Source organism: Lepisosteus platostomus, chromosome 5 (genome assembly GCF_059453375.1).
Source record: "Lepisosteus platostomus isolate fLepPlt1 chromosome 5, fLepPlt1.hap1, whole genome shotgun sequence".
NCBI lineage: Eukaryota > Metazoa > Chordata > Actinopteri > Semionotiformes > Lepisosteidae > Lepisosteus > Lepisosteus platostomus.
This window is the reverse complement of record NC_142615.1, coordinates 21229680-21246526: the sequence shown is the minus strand read 5'-3', so window position 1 is coordinate 21246526 and position 16847 is coordinate 21229680. Positions and strand designations below refer to the sequence as shown.

The window sequence follows — 16847 nt, the reverse complement described above, 5'->3', positions numbered from 1 at the left end:
AGTAAGGGGTCAGGGGTAATGAAATTCACTGGAGACCAGTATGCTTTCTTGAACTGGTTTCTTTCAAGAGACTAAATGTTAAAATTACAAGACAACTTCAGACATACAGTATCAGTATTAAAAAAAAATCTGGAGCTCAGCTTTATTCACACTGAAACCGGTGTGAAACCTCCTCTTTATTGCTCATGTTCTAAGAATTGAAAAAATACATTAGTAATATAGAAATATTTAAGAATGGACTTCTGTGATGTGTTATTTTTCTAATTTATTGTTAGTGTTGCCCAGGCTTTTCTGGTCCAACAGAATTGCCCTTTTGGGAGCTCTCTGCCCCCCAGTTTAAATACCGCTCTGTCCTCCACACACACTCTTCCCCAGCACACTGACAGGGAGAGAACTTGAGCCCAGCAGGAGCTGTGATTTTACACACAGTGGACTTACGCAGGTCAGGGATGGGGCTGCCTTCACCTGTACAGAAGAAAGGAGATGGTCAGTACTGAGCTGTAGTGTCTGTGTCCAGCACAGACAATACTGAGGTTATACCCCAGACAGGTGAACGGGGCAAAGGTCATGTAAAGATATAGTTTAGAGCGTGACAGTGCATGGGTTATCAGGCTGTGCTGCTCGCTGGCTTTATGTCTAATATCTCTGAAGGAGATCAAGCACCAGCGTGAAAACTGCTCACAACCAGCTGCCCACTGAGACCCAGCAGTGTGGGCCTGGCCAGTACCTGGAGGGGAGACTCTTGGGAGAGCTGAGGCTGCTGCTGGAAGAGGTGTTAGTGGGGCCAGTAGGGGGCGCTCACCCTGAATGCTCCAGTACAGTGACGGGGACACATATCCTTATTATGTAGGATCACGAGGTCAGCAGTGAAATAGTGTTCTTACCGTCAGTTGTGTAAATACTGTAATAATGGATTTTGTCATCTCCACTATGTTTATTAAAATGCTCCACTGTGTAGGATTCATGATTTGTACCCATGACATGTAGTCTGCTACAGGCTGTGAACTTTTCATAGTAAAAAGGTTTTGATTTAGGTTGTGTGATTTTATAGCTCAGTCAGTCCAGCACAGACATGACTCTACTGGCTGAATGACAACATGATCACTGTGAAAGGAGATGAGGTTTTCCAAAGGAATATGATGTGAACCTGCAGGGAATCTCACTTTACACTGATTCTCATTCTCCTTAACCTTTTATCAGTGCATTTCTCACCAGGAATCAATACTCTTTAATATTGGTGCTCAATAGCAGTACTGTGTCTGAATCTTCAACAGGAAACAGACCTACCTGCAGCACTGCACAGCCACTGCCATTTTGAAACAGAGATGCGGACACTGTTAATCCCAGTCACCCACTGGACCACAGAGATACAGACACTGTGAATCACAGTCACACACTGGTAAGAAAATGTCAGTACAGTCAGTGCTGTCAGTCAGCAGAGTTTCACACATTGTACATACAGCATCTGCAGAAAGAGAGTAAGTCTTTATTGTATTAAAGACCTTTATTGCTTCTTACCTGTTATTATACCAGAGTTTATACTACAGTCTGCAGTCAGTTCATTTCAGGATCCCCAGTCTCCACTGCAGTGTGGATCAGAGTGTCAGTGAGTGTGAGCAGCAGTGGCTGTAAGACTGGAGTCTCACTCAATAAGACTGAGCAGCATAATGCAATAAGACACACAGACACATCACAGGACACCCTGGAGTCTGGTGCTTGAGCCACTGAGAGAGATAAGAAATAAATACAGTCTGCAGTCTCCAGCACTGAGGGATATTTCATATTTAAATAACCATCCATTAATACTGAATTCTGTTCACTGTTCAGTCAGATGAGTGAAAGTGTGGGCTGCTCTCACACAGACTAAGGGTTCGGTACCAAGAGTGATCAGTATCACTGACTGAGATACAGAGATGTCCTTCTCACTGGTCACACTGCCTGATCTCTGGACATCAGCTGGACAGTGAGAGATGACCAGTCACACACCATGGTGAGCACATCTCCACACCAGGCCTGATCCAGGAAGACTGACAGAGACAGTATCAGTCTGACACAGACAGGGGCCCAGCTGGCTGAACACAAGCAGTCAGAGCAGTTGTATTGTTCCAGCACTACAGACACTGTGTGTGACAGCAAGACACAGGCAGGACCCCCACAGTGTCAAGATACAGACTGTTCACTCAGGACAGGGGGCTGATGGGCTGTTGTCAGTCTTTGTCTTTTCAGACAAGAGTGAAGAAAATGTGTCTTTGACACATTAGAAGAGAGCAAAGAGTACTGATATTCATACAAGCAGCATTTCTTACTTTATAGTTTGTGCTGCCAGTTAGTTTCTTTCACCCATGCAAATGGTCTAAAACTAAAGTTTTCATTAAAATATTAACTTTGAAAATGTGCATTGGGACCAAACAGAGTCAAAACTGAGTAAGATCTCCTTATTTACATTGTGGTACAGGAATGTCTCTATTTCTCTGTAGCTTCTATTCCTTTTTTAAATCTTCACAACTGATCAAACACCTGTGTGTATTTGTTACGACCCCAAGTGTCTAGGGGAAAAGGGGTGTAACATTTAGGATAATTCTTTTGAAAGCAGGGGGGGTTTTGGTGAGGGACTAGGAAGCGTGATAAGGGTAAGGAACTAGAGTGGTGCCAAAGAAAAAAACAAAATAGAGCTGGCTAGGACAGTGAGGGAAAGCTAATCTGACTACAAAAGAAAACCCGAAACACACGGTCTTCGGCGTCTTCAACACCCTAGCTAACCTGCACTGACTACCCAAAACCATACAAGACAAACGGCACTCACCCGTACTAAACTAGTGTACTAATACAAAATCAACTAAGTGTGTAAGTGTACCCAACAACCTAAACTAACCTTATATACAAAAGTTCACACAAAAACACAAGTGAACCAGGAATACAAATAAGGGAAAACAAGAGTAATCAACAGGAGCAGGGTACAAAAGAACACAAAAGTTGAACATGTACCACTGGGGCAAGGTAATGACAAAACAAGGATGAACACACAAACAAACGAAAGTACAAAGAAACTAACAACAAACCAACAAAACAACAAAGCCAAAGCTATATGAAAATACACACACATACAAAGCAAAACAAACCAACAAACGAAGCCGAAGCAATAACCAGAAGCGAAGCGAAGCGATAACCAAAACCAAACGGGACCGAAGTCAAACGAAAGGCCTCTTTTTCCTGAAAGCCTCCATGTTATATAGTGAATAAAATGTGTTCTGATTGGCTGAGAGTTAATTAATGATGACGTCATACTGAAAATGTGGTGTGATGGTGGGCCAATGGGGAAGGGAGAACAATCAAGGGTCAGCAGTGTGGACATAACAGAAAAAACACACACACTGGGACGTAACAGTATTACTGACGGATAATACACTAGAAGGATACACTTCAGTGCAATATAGTTCATTACAGTAGAGTACAGTAAACTGCAGAACAACAGTGCACTCAAATATAATTCATTAGTGTTTGTATTGGTGGATCTGTGATCTCAGAGACACAGAAGATCACTTAGACAGTTCTGTGAGGATGACAGGGATGGCTGGAAATAATAAGACATGATTTAGACCATCAGAGCTCCGGTGTCTGATGACACTCAACTTGGTTTAAGTTTTCAATTTCAAATTGGCAGTTAATAGCTCCTTCCATAAATAAACTGTCAATTATAAGAAAAGTGTTAATAAACAAGTTGTTCTACGTGGACCTTTCATCATAATAACAGACAATTCAGTTAGAAAACTGGTGCAGGATCATTTACAGAGGAGCTCCTGCTGAAATCACTACAGGACACAGCACAGAGAGTCTGACTGATTTACTCACCATTGAGTTTCTCCTGCCCTGTAAAGAAACAGACAGGACAGTGAGTGACACAGCATCAGGGCTGCAGAAGCTGAAAAAATACATCAGCCATGTTTTCTATTACAAATATTCTATATTTCACTGCACAAAATAACATAAGAGAGAGAATCCTTGCAGGTCGTTCTGCTCCTCTAGCCATACGTTTGACAGTAATTGATCCACAGATCTTATTCAACCCTTTCTGCTGTGAACTTCCAAAGAACTGACCCCTCTTATCCCTGTTCTCTCTGATAGATGAGAAGGTCTGTCTCTCTCCAGGTCATCTGTGATTTCTGTGATAGATTAACAGGTCTGACACTCTCTACCATTCATCTGTGGTTTCCCCTTTAAAGGTCCCCACCCCCTCCTGTCACGTGATCATGTTTGACCAATGAACACAGAGCTCATGAATACACTGTTCCAGACTGAGGGAAAGTCACTGCCATCAGGGGCTGAAATAGACAGGAAGGGTTAGGGGGTCTTTGAATGGGCTTGACTATGGTGACAAAGATAGATACTCCGGAATCAGAGGACTGCACTACTCTGAAGTGAATCCTTAAACTACTGCAGCTGTGTGTGGTTGTCAAATCTTATTCTAATATTGAAATGTAAAAATGTATATACCTGTTTGTGCCTTTCTGCATTAATCGTACTGTACAGTAGCGATAAACAATCTAATGAAATACAATGATTACACACAACTCTGCACAAATATTGTATTGTACAATATTGTGTAACACAAACAGAAATATTTTTATTTCATATAGTACACAGAAATATTAGAAATTGTGTATAAATAATAATTAGAGAAAAGTTAATTTCATTTTACTTTTGCTTATTAAAAATATACTATACACAGAGGCTTTAAGAACATATTGTACTGTAATTTATATCAATTGTAACAATCCTGAGCCCTGAACACCTGACCTTCATCATCCAGCTTGCCCTCTCCTCTCTCTATAAACAGAGTCCAGTTTCCTTTCTCTGTCTCTCTGGCCATCACTCTCTCCCTCTACCTTCTTCCTTCCTGTCCTCTCTGAGTGACCAGCACGCCTGTGTCCCAAACAAGGACAAGAAGGCAGTTCACTGCACTCCCAGTCTCTTGCCTCTCTCGTCCTCCTGTGCAGAGGGAAACTACAGAGAATCGCTACAACATTTTTTTTTTCAAGACGTGATCATTAGGCTAAGGAGAAAGAACAGATTAAATGAATCTTCTTTCACAAGTGTCACCTGTTGATCTGTTTTGAGCAACGAAGGGCTGATTGTGGCTCACTGGTATAATGCAGTGAGTTTATCTCAGGGTTTGATGTGTATTATAGATGTTTGTATTATAGATAGCTGCATCAGTAGCTCTGCTGGGGTGTAGTTCTCTATAAAGACTAGAACATGCTCTGGCTCTTGAGCTAAATGTTGTAGTTTTTTAGTTCCCACTGGCAGTCAGTTGTTATCAAAAGGAATGTCCTGATCTGCTCATATACAGAGGAATTTTAAATCCTTCCTGACACAGACATTCAAACACACACACGTGTCTATATATAATGAGCACATACTGTCCATTATTCTCCACTGGATCACCAGAAGTACTGATGCTGCTACAGTAACAGCTGCTGTTAGGAAGAGAGCCACCATCCATCCAGAGGAGCAGGGAAATTGTCTCCTGGAAAACAGGACAGGAGTATTATCCCACAGGCACTGACACACATCTAGTAGGGCTTGTTACTGACAGTGTGAAGTAAGATTTATGTTCTATTTCTAATATAATGTACACATACTGTAGAATTCATGTTTAGCTGTGCACTGATTCAACCCTAAATAGACCCCATGCAATACCATACTCTTCTGGGAAATATTGTTTTAGAATCACTCACTTTTTTGTGTTTCTACTGCCCAGAGTAGAATTGTACATTTTGTATGGGTATGAGTGATAATCCATTGCTCCTCTATTCATACAGTCATGCTGGTGTGATTCTCTTTATTTGTATGGATGTGGTATCACTCTGCACTGTGAAGTATTATTCTGTTAGGGTCCATGTGTATCAGGTCTCAAGCCTCTGTAGACATGTCAATCAGGAAGCCTGTGTCATTATGTCTTGTAAAAGAATTTAAAGCCTACAAACAGCATCAAACAATATCACAATCTGATGAACTAATGCATATACATTTTTTTAGATAGATACTTTATGGATCCCATGAGGGAAATTGCAGTGCAACAGCAGCTTAACACAGACAACACAGCCACAGTGTAACGAATGATACAATAAAAATAGTACAATACATACAGATGCAGCCATTCAAAGTGCGCAGCACAGACACGTACCGGAGGTTATTGGCTACGGCCTCGCGCATTGTGACGCGCGATGACGCAAAATACCGCGGTACATGATTGGTTGACGGACAGGGCACTCGTGGTGCGTTGGTAGGTTGTAGAAAGATTTAAATGTCTTTACTGTGCCCGTTTTAGTATTGAATATTTATATGGCTGGTCTCATTACTTTAATGAAAAAATACACACCAGTATTCCATTTCTCCCTAAACATTTTAAGCATCGAAGTCTTTAACTAACGTGATACCGGAGTCAACAAGCATACTTTTAGAATTTGATTAAAAGGGAATATAATATAGAATCACGTATCTAAAGAAATTAATAACGATATAATTATATTCATGTATCGCAACACAAGCCGGAATCCAGCCGGAGCCATGACTTTATTTTTTAACAAACATTTCTTTGAAAAAATAAAACTTTTCCCTGGGTCAGATAAATAAAAAAAACTTCACTTGCAAACAAATTTATATTTCTAAATATCACAACATGATTTAATTAAGTTATTTTAATAACAATGAATAGTCTCAGTATTGTTGTATTGTTTTCGCCGTGATATATACGTATATTCAATGAATCACTGCCCACTGGGTGTGCGGACCTTTTCTTATTTACCTTGTGCAATCGTTTTTCATAAAATGTAATTGTATTATAGCATGAACCCCTGGCGATTTTCTTGATACGTTATATGTGCTCTTGTTTGTATTGTATGTATTTTTGTTGTTCAAATGAAAAGTAAGAAGCATAATTTTCCGGATGCAGCTGCTGTAAAAAAAATGAGATCAAGGGTGCTGTACGCAGAGGTCTGAAGCCTGCTCCACAGGAAAACTTTATCCAAAAACTTTATGTTAAAGAAGTCAAGATCTCGCCATGAGAGGGGAAGCATCTCAGAAAAAGAAGTGCAGTCGGTTCCACAGTCATAACGCCACTAAGTTGGATGACAAGAGCAAGAGCCACCCGGCTTCCTCCAGGCAAGTAATGAGACAAAGAGACAAGGCACAGCGGGTAGTGTGGCTGAGCAGTCTAAGGTGCTGGCTTAAGGCTCCAGGTTCTTTGGGGGCATGGGTTCAACATTTGTCTTTCATCTTTCGCAAGCTGTATAGATTTCTTTAAAAACAAGTTGTTGCAGAAAGGAAACCAACACTTGCATTCACGTAAATTAAAAGGCATGGGATTTGACTATAACGATAAACTCTGTACAGTAAGACACGAAGAAAGGCACCGCTGGGAATCGGACGCAGGATCTCCTGTTTACTAGCCAGCTAAGCCAATTAAGCTAAATCTGTTCCACAGATGTACAATGTGCCTTTCCTCTTGTCGTATTCAAGAGTACTGACTGCGTGAGCTCCTCACTATGTGTCCTGTACTCTACTGTGATTTCATTTAGATCATCTACGTGGAGTACAGTGATACGATCGCCTTGAATATTTTCACTTTGAGTAAGTCATTGAAGAAAACAGAAGATGTCAGAGTGGCCTCATCAACAATCCACTCAGGTAGAACTCCTCTGTAAAGTGCTGTTTGTTCACATCGATTGGCTTTTTTTTGCCTTCATTCATGCAAGTAGTACAGGCAGACGCCCCTATTCTGCCGTGACCCAGATTCGAACCGAGGTTGTTGCGACCACAATGCAAAGTACTGACCACTATACAATCATGGCAAGTTACCAAAACACACGCTGGGGGAGGAAAAGGCTGTGCTCTCTCGTGTGACAGGAGTCACCTGCTCCTGCTTTCCAAAAGATCAGCACCATGTACGAAAGAGACGCATTAAAACCACTCAAACATGTGCAAAACTTGCGAGAAGAGGGGGCTCTTGTTTCCACCTGAAGACTTCTCGCATGTGAGACGAACTGATCATTGCTGCAGCTCGGAAACCTGCAGGAGGTGGGAGGGGTACTCTCGTAGACAGTGCTGATCTGAAACCCCAGAGATTGGATGAGTATTCAACTTCAATGCATTACAGCTTGAGAATTCAATTGTTATCCCAACCAGCTGATATCAATTTAATTCCTAAGAGTTATGTTCTTGTTTTGAGTATCTAATGTAGAAGTTGGAACCAAGTTCAATTACGAAACGGTCTAAATGAATGATATACTGAACATATGTCCTCTTGATATATGTGTAACACTTTGTAACTGACTGAATATATACCTTTTGTATTCTGATAACCCTCTCGATAAGATCTGTTAGTTTTACATGCATATTCTATGTATTAATAAATGTATCCTCGTGTATTAGTACCTGTGTGTGTGCGTTGTTTGAGTTATATCGCATGGTTGGATTCTAAAGCCATCAAAAGAATCATTTTGTGATTTACCGCTACAATTAATAATTGTCCCAGTAAATGCCCAAACCCTACAGAACTGGTGCCTTCAGAGAGCACACTACAACTGCATCCAGGATGGCCCAGAAAGTGAATCTTAGAAGCATGAAAAACGCATTTCTCGAGCTTGGTGTATAGCTGGTTGTCGATGAGTCTGGACAAGAACTCCTGGATGTGATGGACATGTTCCTGAGGGTTGGCGGAAAAAATTAGGATGTCGTCCAAGTATACCAAAACAAACTTTCCAATAATGTCCCTAAAGGTCATTCATGAAGGACTGGAAGACTGCCGGGGCATTAGTGAGTCCAAAAGGCATAACCGGATATTCATAGTGGTCATAAAGGCCGTCTTCCACTCATCCCCTTCTCAGATCCTGATTAAATTATAAGCCCCTTGTAGATCTAGTTTTGAGAAGATGGACGCTCCACGTACGGACTCCAGAGCGGCCGGGATTAAAGGCAAGGGGTAGTGATCTTTGACTGTAATGGAGTTCAGCCCTCTGTAGTCAATACAGGGCCTCAAGAAGCCGTCCTTCTTCCCTATGAAGAAAAACCCTGCACAGGCTGGGGATGAGGAGGGATGAAACCGGAATCCAGGGTCTCCATGATATAGTCTTGCAGGACTTCATTCTCTGCCTGTGAGGGGGTAGATCCGTCCTTTGGGTGGGAGGGTTCCCGGAAGCAAATCTATTGCACAGTCGCAGGTGCAGTGAGGGGGGAGCGATAGAGCTTTCTGTTTGTCAAAGGCTTGTTTCAGATGTGCACATTGGGGGGGGGGTGGGGGGGTAATAGACTGCTCTTCCAAGGGGATTACTGCAGCAGCAACATTGAGCGTAGGGTTACAACAGTTGTCACGACAGGCATGGCTCCAGGCGATGATCTCATTCTTGGCCCAGGAGATGTGGGGATCTTGCTTCTTGAGCCAGGGAAAGCCCTGGATCACAGGGTAAGCAGGGGAATCCAGGAGAAGGAGTGAAATGTTCTCCACGTGAGTGGCACCAACAGTAAGGGATAGAAAAAATAGCCTGCCAGGTAATGTGTCCAGGAGAAATCGGTGACTCATCCAAAGTTTGAATGCAGACAGGGGGTGAAACCGGAGCAAGAGGAATATCCCACTTCTTAGCAAAAGAGGCATCCACAAAGTTCCCCGCTGCCCCTGAATCCACCAAAACCGAAAGGGGAAGGGGCGTGTCCATCCATGAAATCTCAGCTGGGAATAAAGGCCCCGAAGAGGATTGTGAAAAAACAGCACTACTGACTCTAAGAGTAGGCAGTGGGAGAGCTCGAGATGGATGTGGGAGTCTCGAAGGACAAGTAGGCGAGCAGGTGACCCAACGCAGAGCAGTACAGACACAGCCCCTCCTGACGGTGCCTTTCCTTTTCCTCCAAGGACAGGGGTGCATGTAGCAGGGTGGGTGCCAAAAGGGGAGGATCCATGGGGTGCACAGGTCTGCTTCCTGGGTGTCTCTCTGCTCTCTGAAGCCGAATGCGGGTGTCCAATTCAACCACCTGAGCGATAGGTGGGTAGAGGCCTGAGCATCAGGTGGTCCTTTAAATCCTCCGAGAGACCCTTAGAGAAGAGGCAAACCAAAGCTTCAGGGTTCCAGGCAGACTCTGTGGCGAGGGCTTGGAATTCAGCCACATAATCTTGCAGTGGTCTGTCGCCCTGGCGAAGAGAGGAAAGCCGAAGGCAAGTCAAATCCGGGTTGCTTTCAGAAAAACGTGCCTGGAGACGGTCAGCAAAAAGCTGAAAGTCAGAGAACAGCTGATCTCCCCTAGCAAGCAATACTGCTGCCCAATCCAATGCTTTGCCTGTGAGCAAGGAAAGGGCGAATCCAATCTGCTCCCGAAGAGTAGAAAAACGCTCATGCTGCAGCTGAAAAGCCAGGGAGCACTGAGCAATAAAGCCCATGCAGCCTGCAAGGCTGCCATCATACTTCTCCGGGAGGACAAATGGTAAGGTTGAGGGAGTGGTGGACGGGGCCGCGGGGGTCGGAGCAGGTGCTTGTGCAAAATGCGTTACAGGAATCGGTGCAGGAGCTGGCGAAACAGGGGAAGAAAAAAGCCAGGGGACCTGGTTAGTGAGCTGTTGGAGTGAAGATTGCAGCTGGGTGATAGTTTGGGAATGCTGCGGGAGAAGGGAACGAAGAGTCTGTGCATCCGCGTGATCCATAATAAGGCTCGGTTTCTATAATGCTGCTCTGAAGAGGTGAAACGGATCCAATGCAGATGCCAGAGTCGTAGGGAGGTAATTAGGCGAACAAACCGAAACTAGGAGCTGAATCGTAGTCCGGATCTGAAGGGACAGATTCTGAACTGCTGACTATGACCAAGTCCTGCCAGAGAACTGTTCTTTTTCTTCCCAATCACATTCTTCCTGAGAGTAACACGTTGATGAGTAAAGAGACTCAGTCACAAGGCTTGTGTCTCTGTCGAGCAGGACTCTCAGCCTGAGGGTAAGGAGTTCAAGTCCTGGCTGTGTCCTCATGTTAACTTTCAATTTCGTTCCTAGTGACAGTAAGACGGTGATTAGTACAGAGATTGGCTTGTCAGGAGCTCTAATGTAGAGGTGAAGTATGGAGTCATGGCTCAGTCTCAGTCCATGAGATTTATGATTTGTTTTCAGTTTAATTCCTCCTGAAATGTCAACACACTGATCAGTAAAGAGACTGGTCCTGTGAGTGTGTGCTTCTGTACCTCACCGGTTACAACTGTAGGCTCACAGTCACCTGGTTGTGGGCTCAAGTCCTGGCCGTGATTGCATGTTGTTTTTCAGTATAATTCATAGCAACAGTAACACATTGCTAAGTCAACAGTTAGGGGTTGAGCTTTATGGTCCAGAGGTTAAGAGTCTGGGCTTGTGGCTGACTGGTGGTGGGCTCAAATCCTCCATGAGACCTGTGGTTTTTCAGTGTAATTCTTCCTGAAATGTCAACACACTGATAAGTGTGAAGAGAGGGAGTCTGGGAGTGTGTGCTTCTGTAGTGTGGAGGTTAAGACTGTGGGCTCAGTGTCACAGGCTGGGGGGATCACATCCTGCTCCTGAGTGCAAGCTGGTTTTCACCTTAGTGACAGTCGCACATTGATAAGTAAAGAAATTGGGGCTGGACTTTGTGGCTCTGTTGAGTAGGGGCTTAGACTCTGGGCTGTAAGGGTCTTGGCAGGGCTGTGCGGTTCAGTAGGGATAATAAATATAATAATAATAATTGCTTACACTTATATAGTACTTTTCTGGACACTCAACTCAAAGCACTTCACAGATAATAGGAATCCCCTCCACCACCACCAATGTGCAGCATCCACCTGGATGATGCGATTGCAGCCATAGTGCTCCAGAACGCTCACCACACACCAGCTCTCAGTGGGGAGGAGAGCAGAGTGATAAAGCCAATTCATAGATGGGGACTATTAGGAGGCCATGATTGGTAAGGGCCATAGTGTCCCCCATCACTATACTGGGGCATTAGGACCCACATAGACTGCAGGGTGAGCACCCCCTGCTGGCCCCACTAACACCTCTTCCAGCAGCAGCCTTAGTTTTTCCCAGGAGGTCTCGCATCCAGGTACTGACCAGGCTCACACCTGCTGAGCTTCAGTGGGGCTGCCAGCTAGGAGTTATATGGCTGTTGCCCAAAATAGGGAAAACTACTAGGGCACCTGATACTAGTATTTCATGCGACGAACAGCCAACTCAGGGGATGTCATCACAATTACTTCTCAATACTAGTACGGTATGTATGAATACTCGTGATGTATTCACAATGTCAGCGGATTTCATCAGAGCAGCCGTTACCATCTGACCTTCTCATGGGAGCTGAAATGTTTCTCTGTGAAAGGTTACAGCATGCCATGTTCTTTTAATATGTGTGATCTACTGAATTATAAATGTGATGGCTGCTTATTTCCGTAAACAGACTGGACCCCGATCCCAATCTCCAAATCCAGTCAAACCCCCCATGAATCACTTCAGACGAAGAACCAGCCTTTTTCCTCCTCCTGTGTTTAACACGCAGCTGGGGGGGGGGAGTCATGGTCATGCCCTGAGCATCGGGATGGTGGGGTGTCTAATTAGTAGACAGAGGTCTGAATTAAAGCCGATCATAAGAATTAACTTCATGGTTTCTACCACTACTGTGCAGGCAGGAAAACACTGTGAGATTTAGAAATGTAGAAAAAGACTAAGGTAACACATCTGGGCCAATTTTCCTAGATGCCAATGAACCCACTAGCATGTCTCTGGACTGTGGGAGGAAACCCACATGGACACAGAGAGAACATACATATTCTACACAGATAGAGCACTCCAGGAGTCAGAACTGGGGCCGCAGCGCTGTAAGGCACTGTGCTGTGCTATATAACTGAAGTACAGCCAGTGGGAAGAAAGCAGACCTAGAGTCCTCAGCTTCCTGTCTTGAAGCAGTCACCTGACCAATGGTCTGCTTCCAAATCAGTCAGGTGACGGAGGATGGCACAGGTCAAACCCCCCCCACACACACACCCCAATGCATTCTGGGAAATGTAGTTTGAGACAAGAGCTGCCATCTTTGTCAGACCTTCGTCCCCTCTTTCGCCACACGATCGAGACAGCAGAGGACCCGCTGATGGGCAGGGGATTGAAAGCAGGGGCCCCTCGAGGCCCATCTGCCTTCACCATACAGAGGTTCGACGAAAGGCACATCATTCCTCGCCCCCCCAGAAATAAGGGGTCAAGCCTCTGGTACAGATAATCACTGCAAAAAAAGCCACTACGCAAGAGGTGCTGATCGACTTTTTATTGCGTGTGAAGAGCATCGCCGGAGCCCCAAGAACCCCACGATGGGGGCGAAGGGAGGAGTCGACCCCTTCAGAGTGGTCGATATCCCAGCAGCCCCCCCGACTTGAAGCACCGCCCTACTTCGGCCCCTCAACAGCCTTCCCAGCATCTTGGTCCGGCAGCTCCCGGAGGGTGGGGGGGTTCAGCTTGTCCAGCTGCGCCACCACGCTGTCGTACTCATGCTGCCACTGCTCCTTGCTCAGGGCCGAGGGGCTGACCTCCAGGAACCTGTAGGCCTCCTTGGACTGCAGGATGAACATCCCGCGGACGTGCATGCAGACATTGCAGAAGCTCTTTCAGATCTGCGGGGAAGGGGAGGAGAAGCACAGATGTGAGGCCGACCCGAGTGGTGCGGGGAAACGTGAGATCTCACTGCCACGGGGCAGAGAAGAAACGCTCCTGCTGCTGGCAATCCTTCTGCTGTGGGAAAAGGGGGGGCTGTTGTCTGAACCACGTGACTCCATTTCCCCAATCAGACCCACGCGGTCTTATATAACACTTTCCTGGACACCCCACTTAAAGTGCTTTACAGGTAATGGGGAATCCCACTACCACCACTAATGTGCAGCCCTCACCTGGATGACGCGATGGCAGCCATAGTGCGCCAGAACGCTCACCACACATCAGCTCTCAGTGGGGAGGAGAACAGAGTGATGAAGTCAGTTCAGAGATGGGGATTATTAGGAGGCCATGATTGGTAAGGGACAATGGGAAATTTGGCCAGGACGCCGGGGTTACACCCCTACTCTTTTCGAGAAACATCCTGGAAGTGTTAATGAGCACAGAGAGTAAGGACCTCGGTTTTATGTCTCATCAGAAGGACGGCACCTTTTTACAGTCCAGTGTCCCCGTCACTATACTGGGGCATTAGGACCCACACAAACTGGTGGCCCCACTACCACTTCTTCCAGCAGCAGAATTAGTTTTTCCCAGAAGTCTCCCCTCCAGGTACTGACCAGGCTCACACATGTGTAGCTTCAGTGGGTTGTCAGTTGCCATCTTGGGTGCGAGAGGGGGTTTGAGTCCCTTCAGTGAAGCGCAGTTGAGAGCAACAGGATTTATCCCTGCCGCACCGAGGCCTGGAGATAACGTGGACCAATCGGAATCAAAACGCACCCATCAGCCCGCCAGGAATCATCTGCTCGCTCGGGGGGGGGTGCACACCTCTATCCCAGAAGGCATTGGGGTGCGGTCCACATGTCTCGCAAACCCCTGCAGTGATAATCCACCCGCAGGATTATCCCTGACCAGTGAAAGGATCTGACCCAATTCTAGCCCAGAAGGGGGCCGTCTGGATGTTTAGCACATGACTACTCTCTGATCCACAGCTACAGCTCATGATCCCCTGCGTCCCCTGTGAAACCTCCCACCTTGCTCTTCAATCTCGTAGCCTTTGGTCTCCATCGCCTTAGGCTACACTTTTGACTCTCGCTTTTCTTATTCCACTTGACAGGGTGATGACAGAACAGCCTCCCCACAACACCACCCGCGCCTATACAGGACAAGCACTGCACCCATCAGAAGCCACAGTAACCACTGCATCGGCAGCTCAGGGGCTGCCTGTAGGATTGTTGGTGCTGCAGCTCAATCAGAGTGTCTGGGGTGTGCAGGCAAAGATCTGGGCCAACAGGTACCAGATCAGAGAAGCTCAACCCGCCAGGCAGGACAGCTCTGTCCACCCCCGCTCTGAGATTGATCTACCAGAATCGCTCTGGGAAAAAAAAACAACACTGACCGGCTCGGCCTTATCCAGGCTGGACAGGAAGTCCATCTCACAGTCCTCCAGGAAGTCCAGCATGTCCTCTCCGGCGAAGGTCCTCTGCTTGAGGTTGTCCAGCGCCACGCCGGTCGTCTCCCAGAACTTCTTCATCTGCAGCAGGATCTCCTGGATCTTGGTCAGGCACTTCTGGACCTCCGCCAGCATCTTGGGATCTCCAATGGATCCTGGGAGGCAGAGGAGGAAAACAGGAATTGCTGGAGGGGCTGGACCAAGAGGCAGATGTCATTTTTAGATGGAAACATACCCTGGCTTCTCTCAAGACACAGCTGGATGAGCTCCTCCAGTCAGGACAGGAGGGTCTCCTTTACACAAAGGGTGGGGGAGTGGGGAACAAGCTGCCCAGCCATGTTGCTGGAGCCGACACCCAGAATTGGGTAAAGATGCAGCTGGACAGGAGGCGCTTCTTTTACACAAAGGGTGGGGGAAGTGGGGAACACCCTGCCCAGCCATGTTGCTGAAGCCAACACCCAGAATTCGGTTAAGACGCAGCTGGCTGAGATCTGCTTCTCAGTCAGTTACCGATCTGCCAGCCGTGACTGGAGGTTACAAACAGGACGTTTTCGTGCACCGAGCTGCCGGACCGGGACAGGCCTGTCCTGAGCTGCCGGTGGGAATCGGGGTCGCCGAGGCCGTGACCTCACCCCGGCAGACAAGCCTCATCCCAGCGGCCCCCCACGGTTCGGCAACCCACCCGCCTACTGGTTTCAACTCTGGCGACAGCTCAGGTCTGTTACAAGCAAACAATCACATAAAAAAACAAAACACATTTCCCTAAATCCTGACTTTGCTATGGGCTTGAAGCCGAGAGCGGGACTTCAGTCAGGACAGGAGCGGCTCCTTCACACAAAGGGTGGTAGGGGTGTGGAGCAAGCCGTCCAGCCACGTTGTTGAGGCCAACACCCCGCACAAAACACGTTCCAGCGGCCCCCACGATCCGGCAACCCGCCCGTCTACCCATGTCGATCTGGACCTTGGCGTAGTCCAGCTGCAGCCGGATCAGCTCCTTCTCCTTCTGCCACAGCTCCGACACCTTGGCGTCCTTGCGGCTGCGCAGCTCCTCCAGCTGGACCTTGAGGGACTCCACGGCCGCCTTGTCCTTGGGGTCGTTGGTGGCCTTCTGGATGGGCACCACGGCCGCCACGATGCCGAACTTGCGGTCCCGCTCCCCGATGCTGTTGAAGAGGCACTGCAGCTTCTTGTTCTTGTCCTGGATGTCCGTCTCCAGCTGGTTTCTCTCCCCCTGTAGCTGTTTGACCGAGGTGTCTAGCTTGCTGCACTGTCCCTCCAGGGCCTTGGCCTCCGCCGTCTTCTCCTTCTTCTGCTGCTCCTTGTCCGCCTTGGTCTTGACCACGTCGCTGCAGGTGTCACCCACGCCTTTGCTCAGATTCTCATACCTGGAGGAGGAGATGGGGTGGGGAACTGTGACCCCTCTTGTGTGGAAGCCCGCAGCCCCCCACCACCGAGACCGTATGGGACAGGAGAATCCGAGCCAGCGAGCTAAGAGACAGGGGGGGAGATGTCCACCTGCTGAAAAACTAAGGTTGCTGCTGGGAGAGGTGTTAGTGGGGCCAGCAGGGGGCGCTCACCCTGCGGTCTGTATGGGTCCTGATGCTCCAGTATAGTGACAGGGACCCTATACTGTAAACAGGCGCCGTCCTTCGTGTGAGACGTAAAACTGAGGTCCTGACTCTCTGTGGTCATTAAAAATCCCAGGGTGTTTCTCGAAAAGAGTAGGAGTGT

At 46.9% G+C, this 16847-nt stretch overlaps 1 protein-coding gene and 1 long non-coding RNA gene across 2 annotated transcripts in view; both read right to left on the bottom strand.

The window, feature by feature from the left end:
* Positions 1 to 3362: 3362 nt before the first annotated feature.
* LOC148664776 (uncharacterized) lies at positions 3363 to 5517 on the bottom strand. Its single transcript, XR_015937152.1, has 3 exons — positions 5418 to 5517; positions 3850 to 3867; positions 3363 to 3571 (listed from the first exon to the last, which is right to left on the bottom strand). It is a non-coding gene; the product is annotated as an uncharacterized LOC148664776 (long non-coding RNA).
* Positions 5518 to 13271: 7754 nt separating this feature from the next.
* The window catches only part of LOC148664775 (uncharacterized), an 8882-nt gene continuing 5306 nt past the window's right edge, over positions 13272 to 16847 (bottom strand). The window contains exons 5-7 of the mRNA XM_088631544.1: positions 16062 to 16501; positions 15063 to 15271; positions 13272 to 13629 (exon numbers count right to left, since the gene is read on the bottom strand). Coding sequence (XP_088487670.1) covers positions 13624 to 13629; positions 15063 to 15271; positions 16062 to 16501 — 655 coding nt within the window. The 3' untranslated portion in view covers positions 13272 to 13623. The remainder of the gene's footprint in view (positions 13630 to 15062; positions 15272 to 16061; positions 16502 to 16847) is intronic.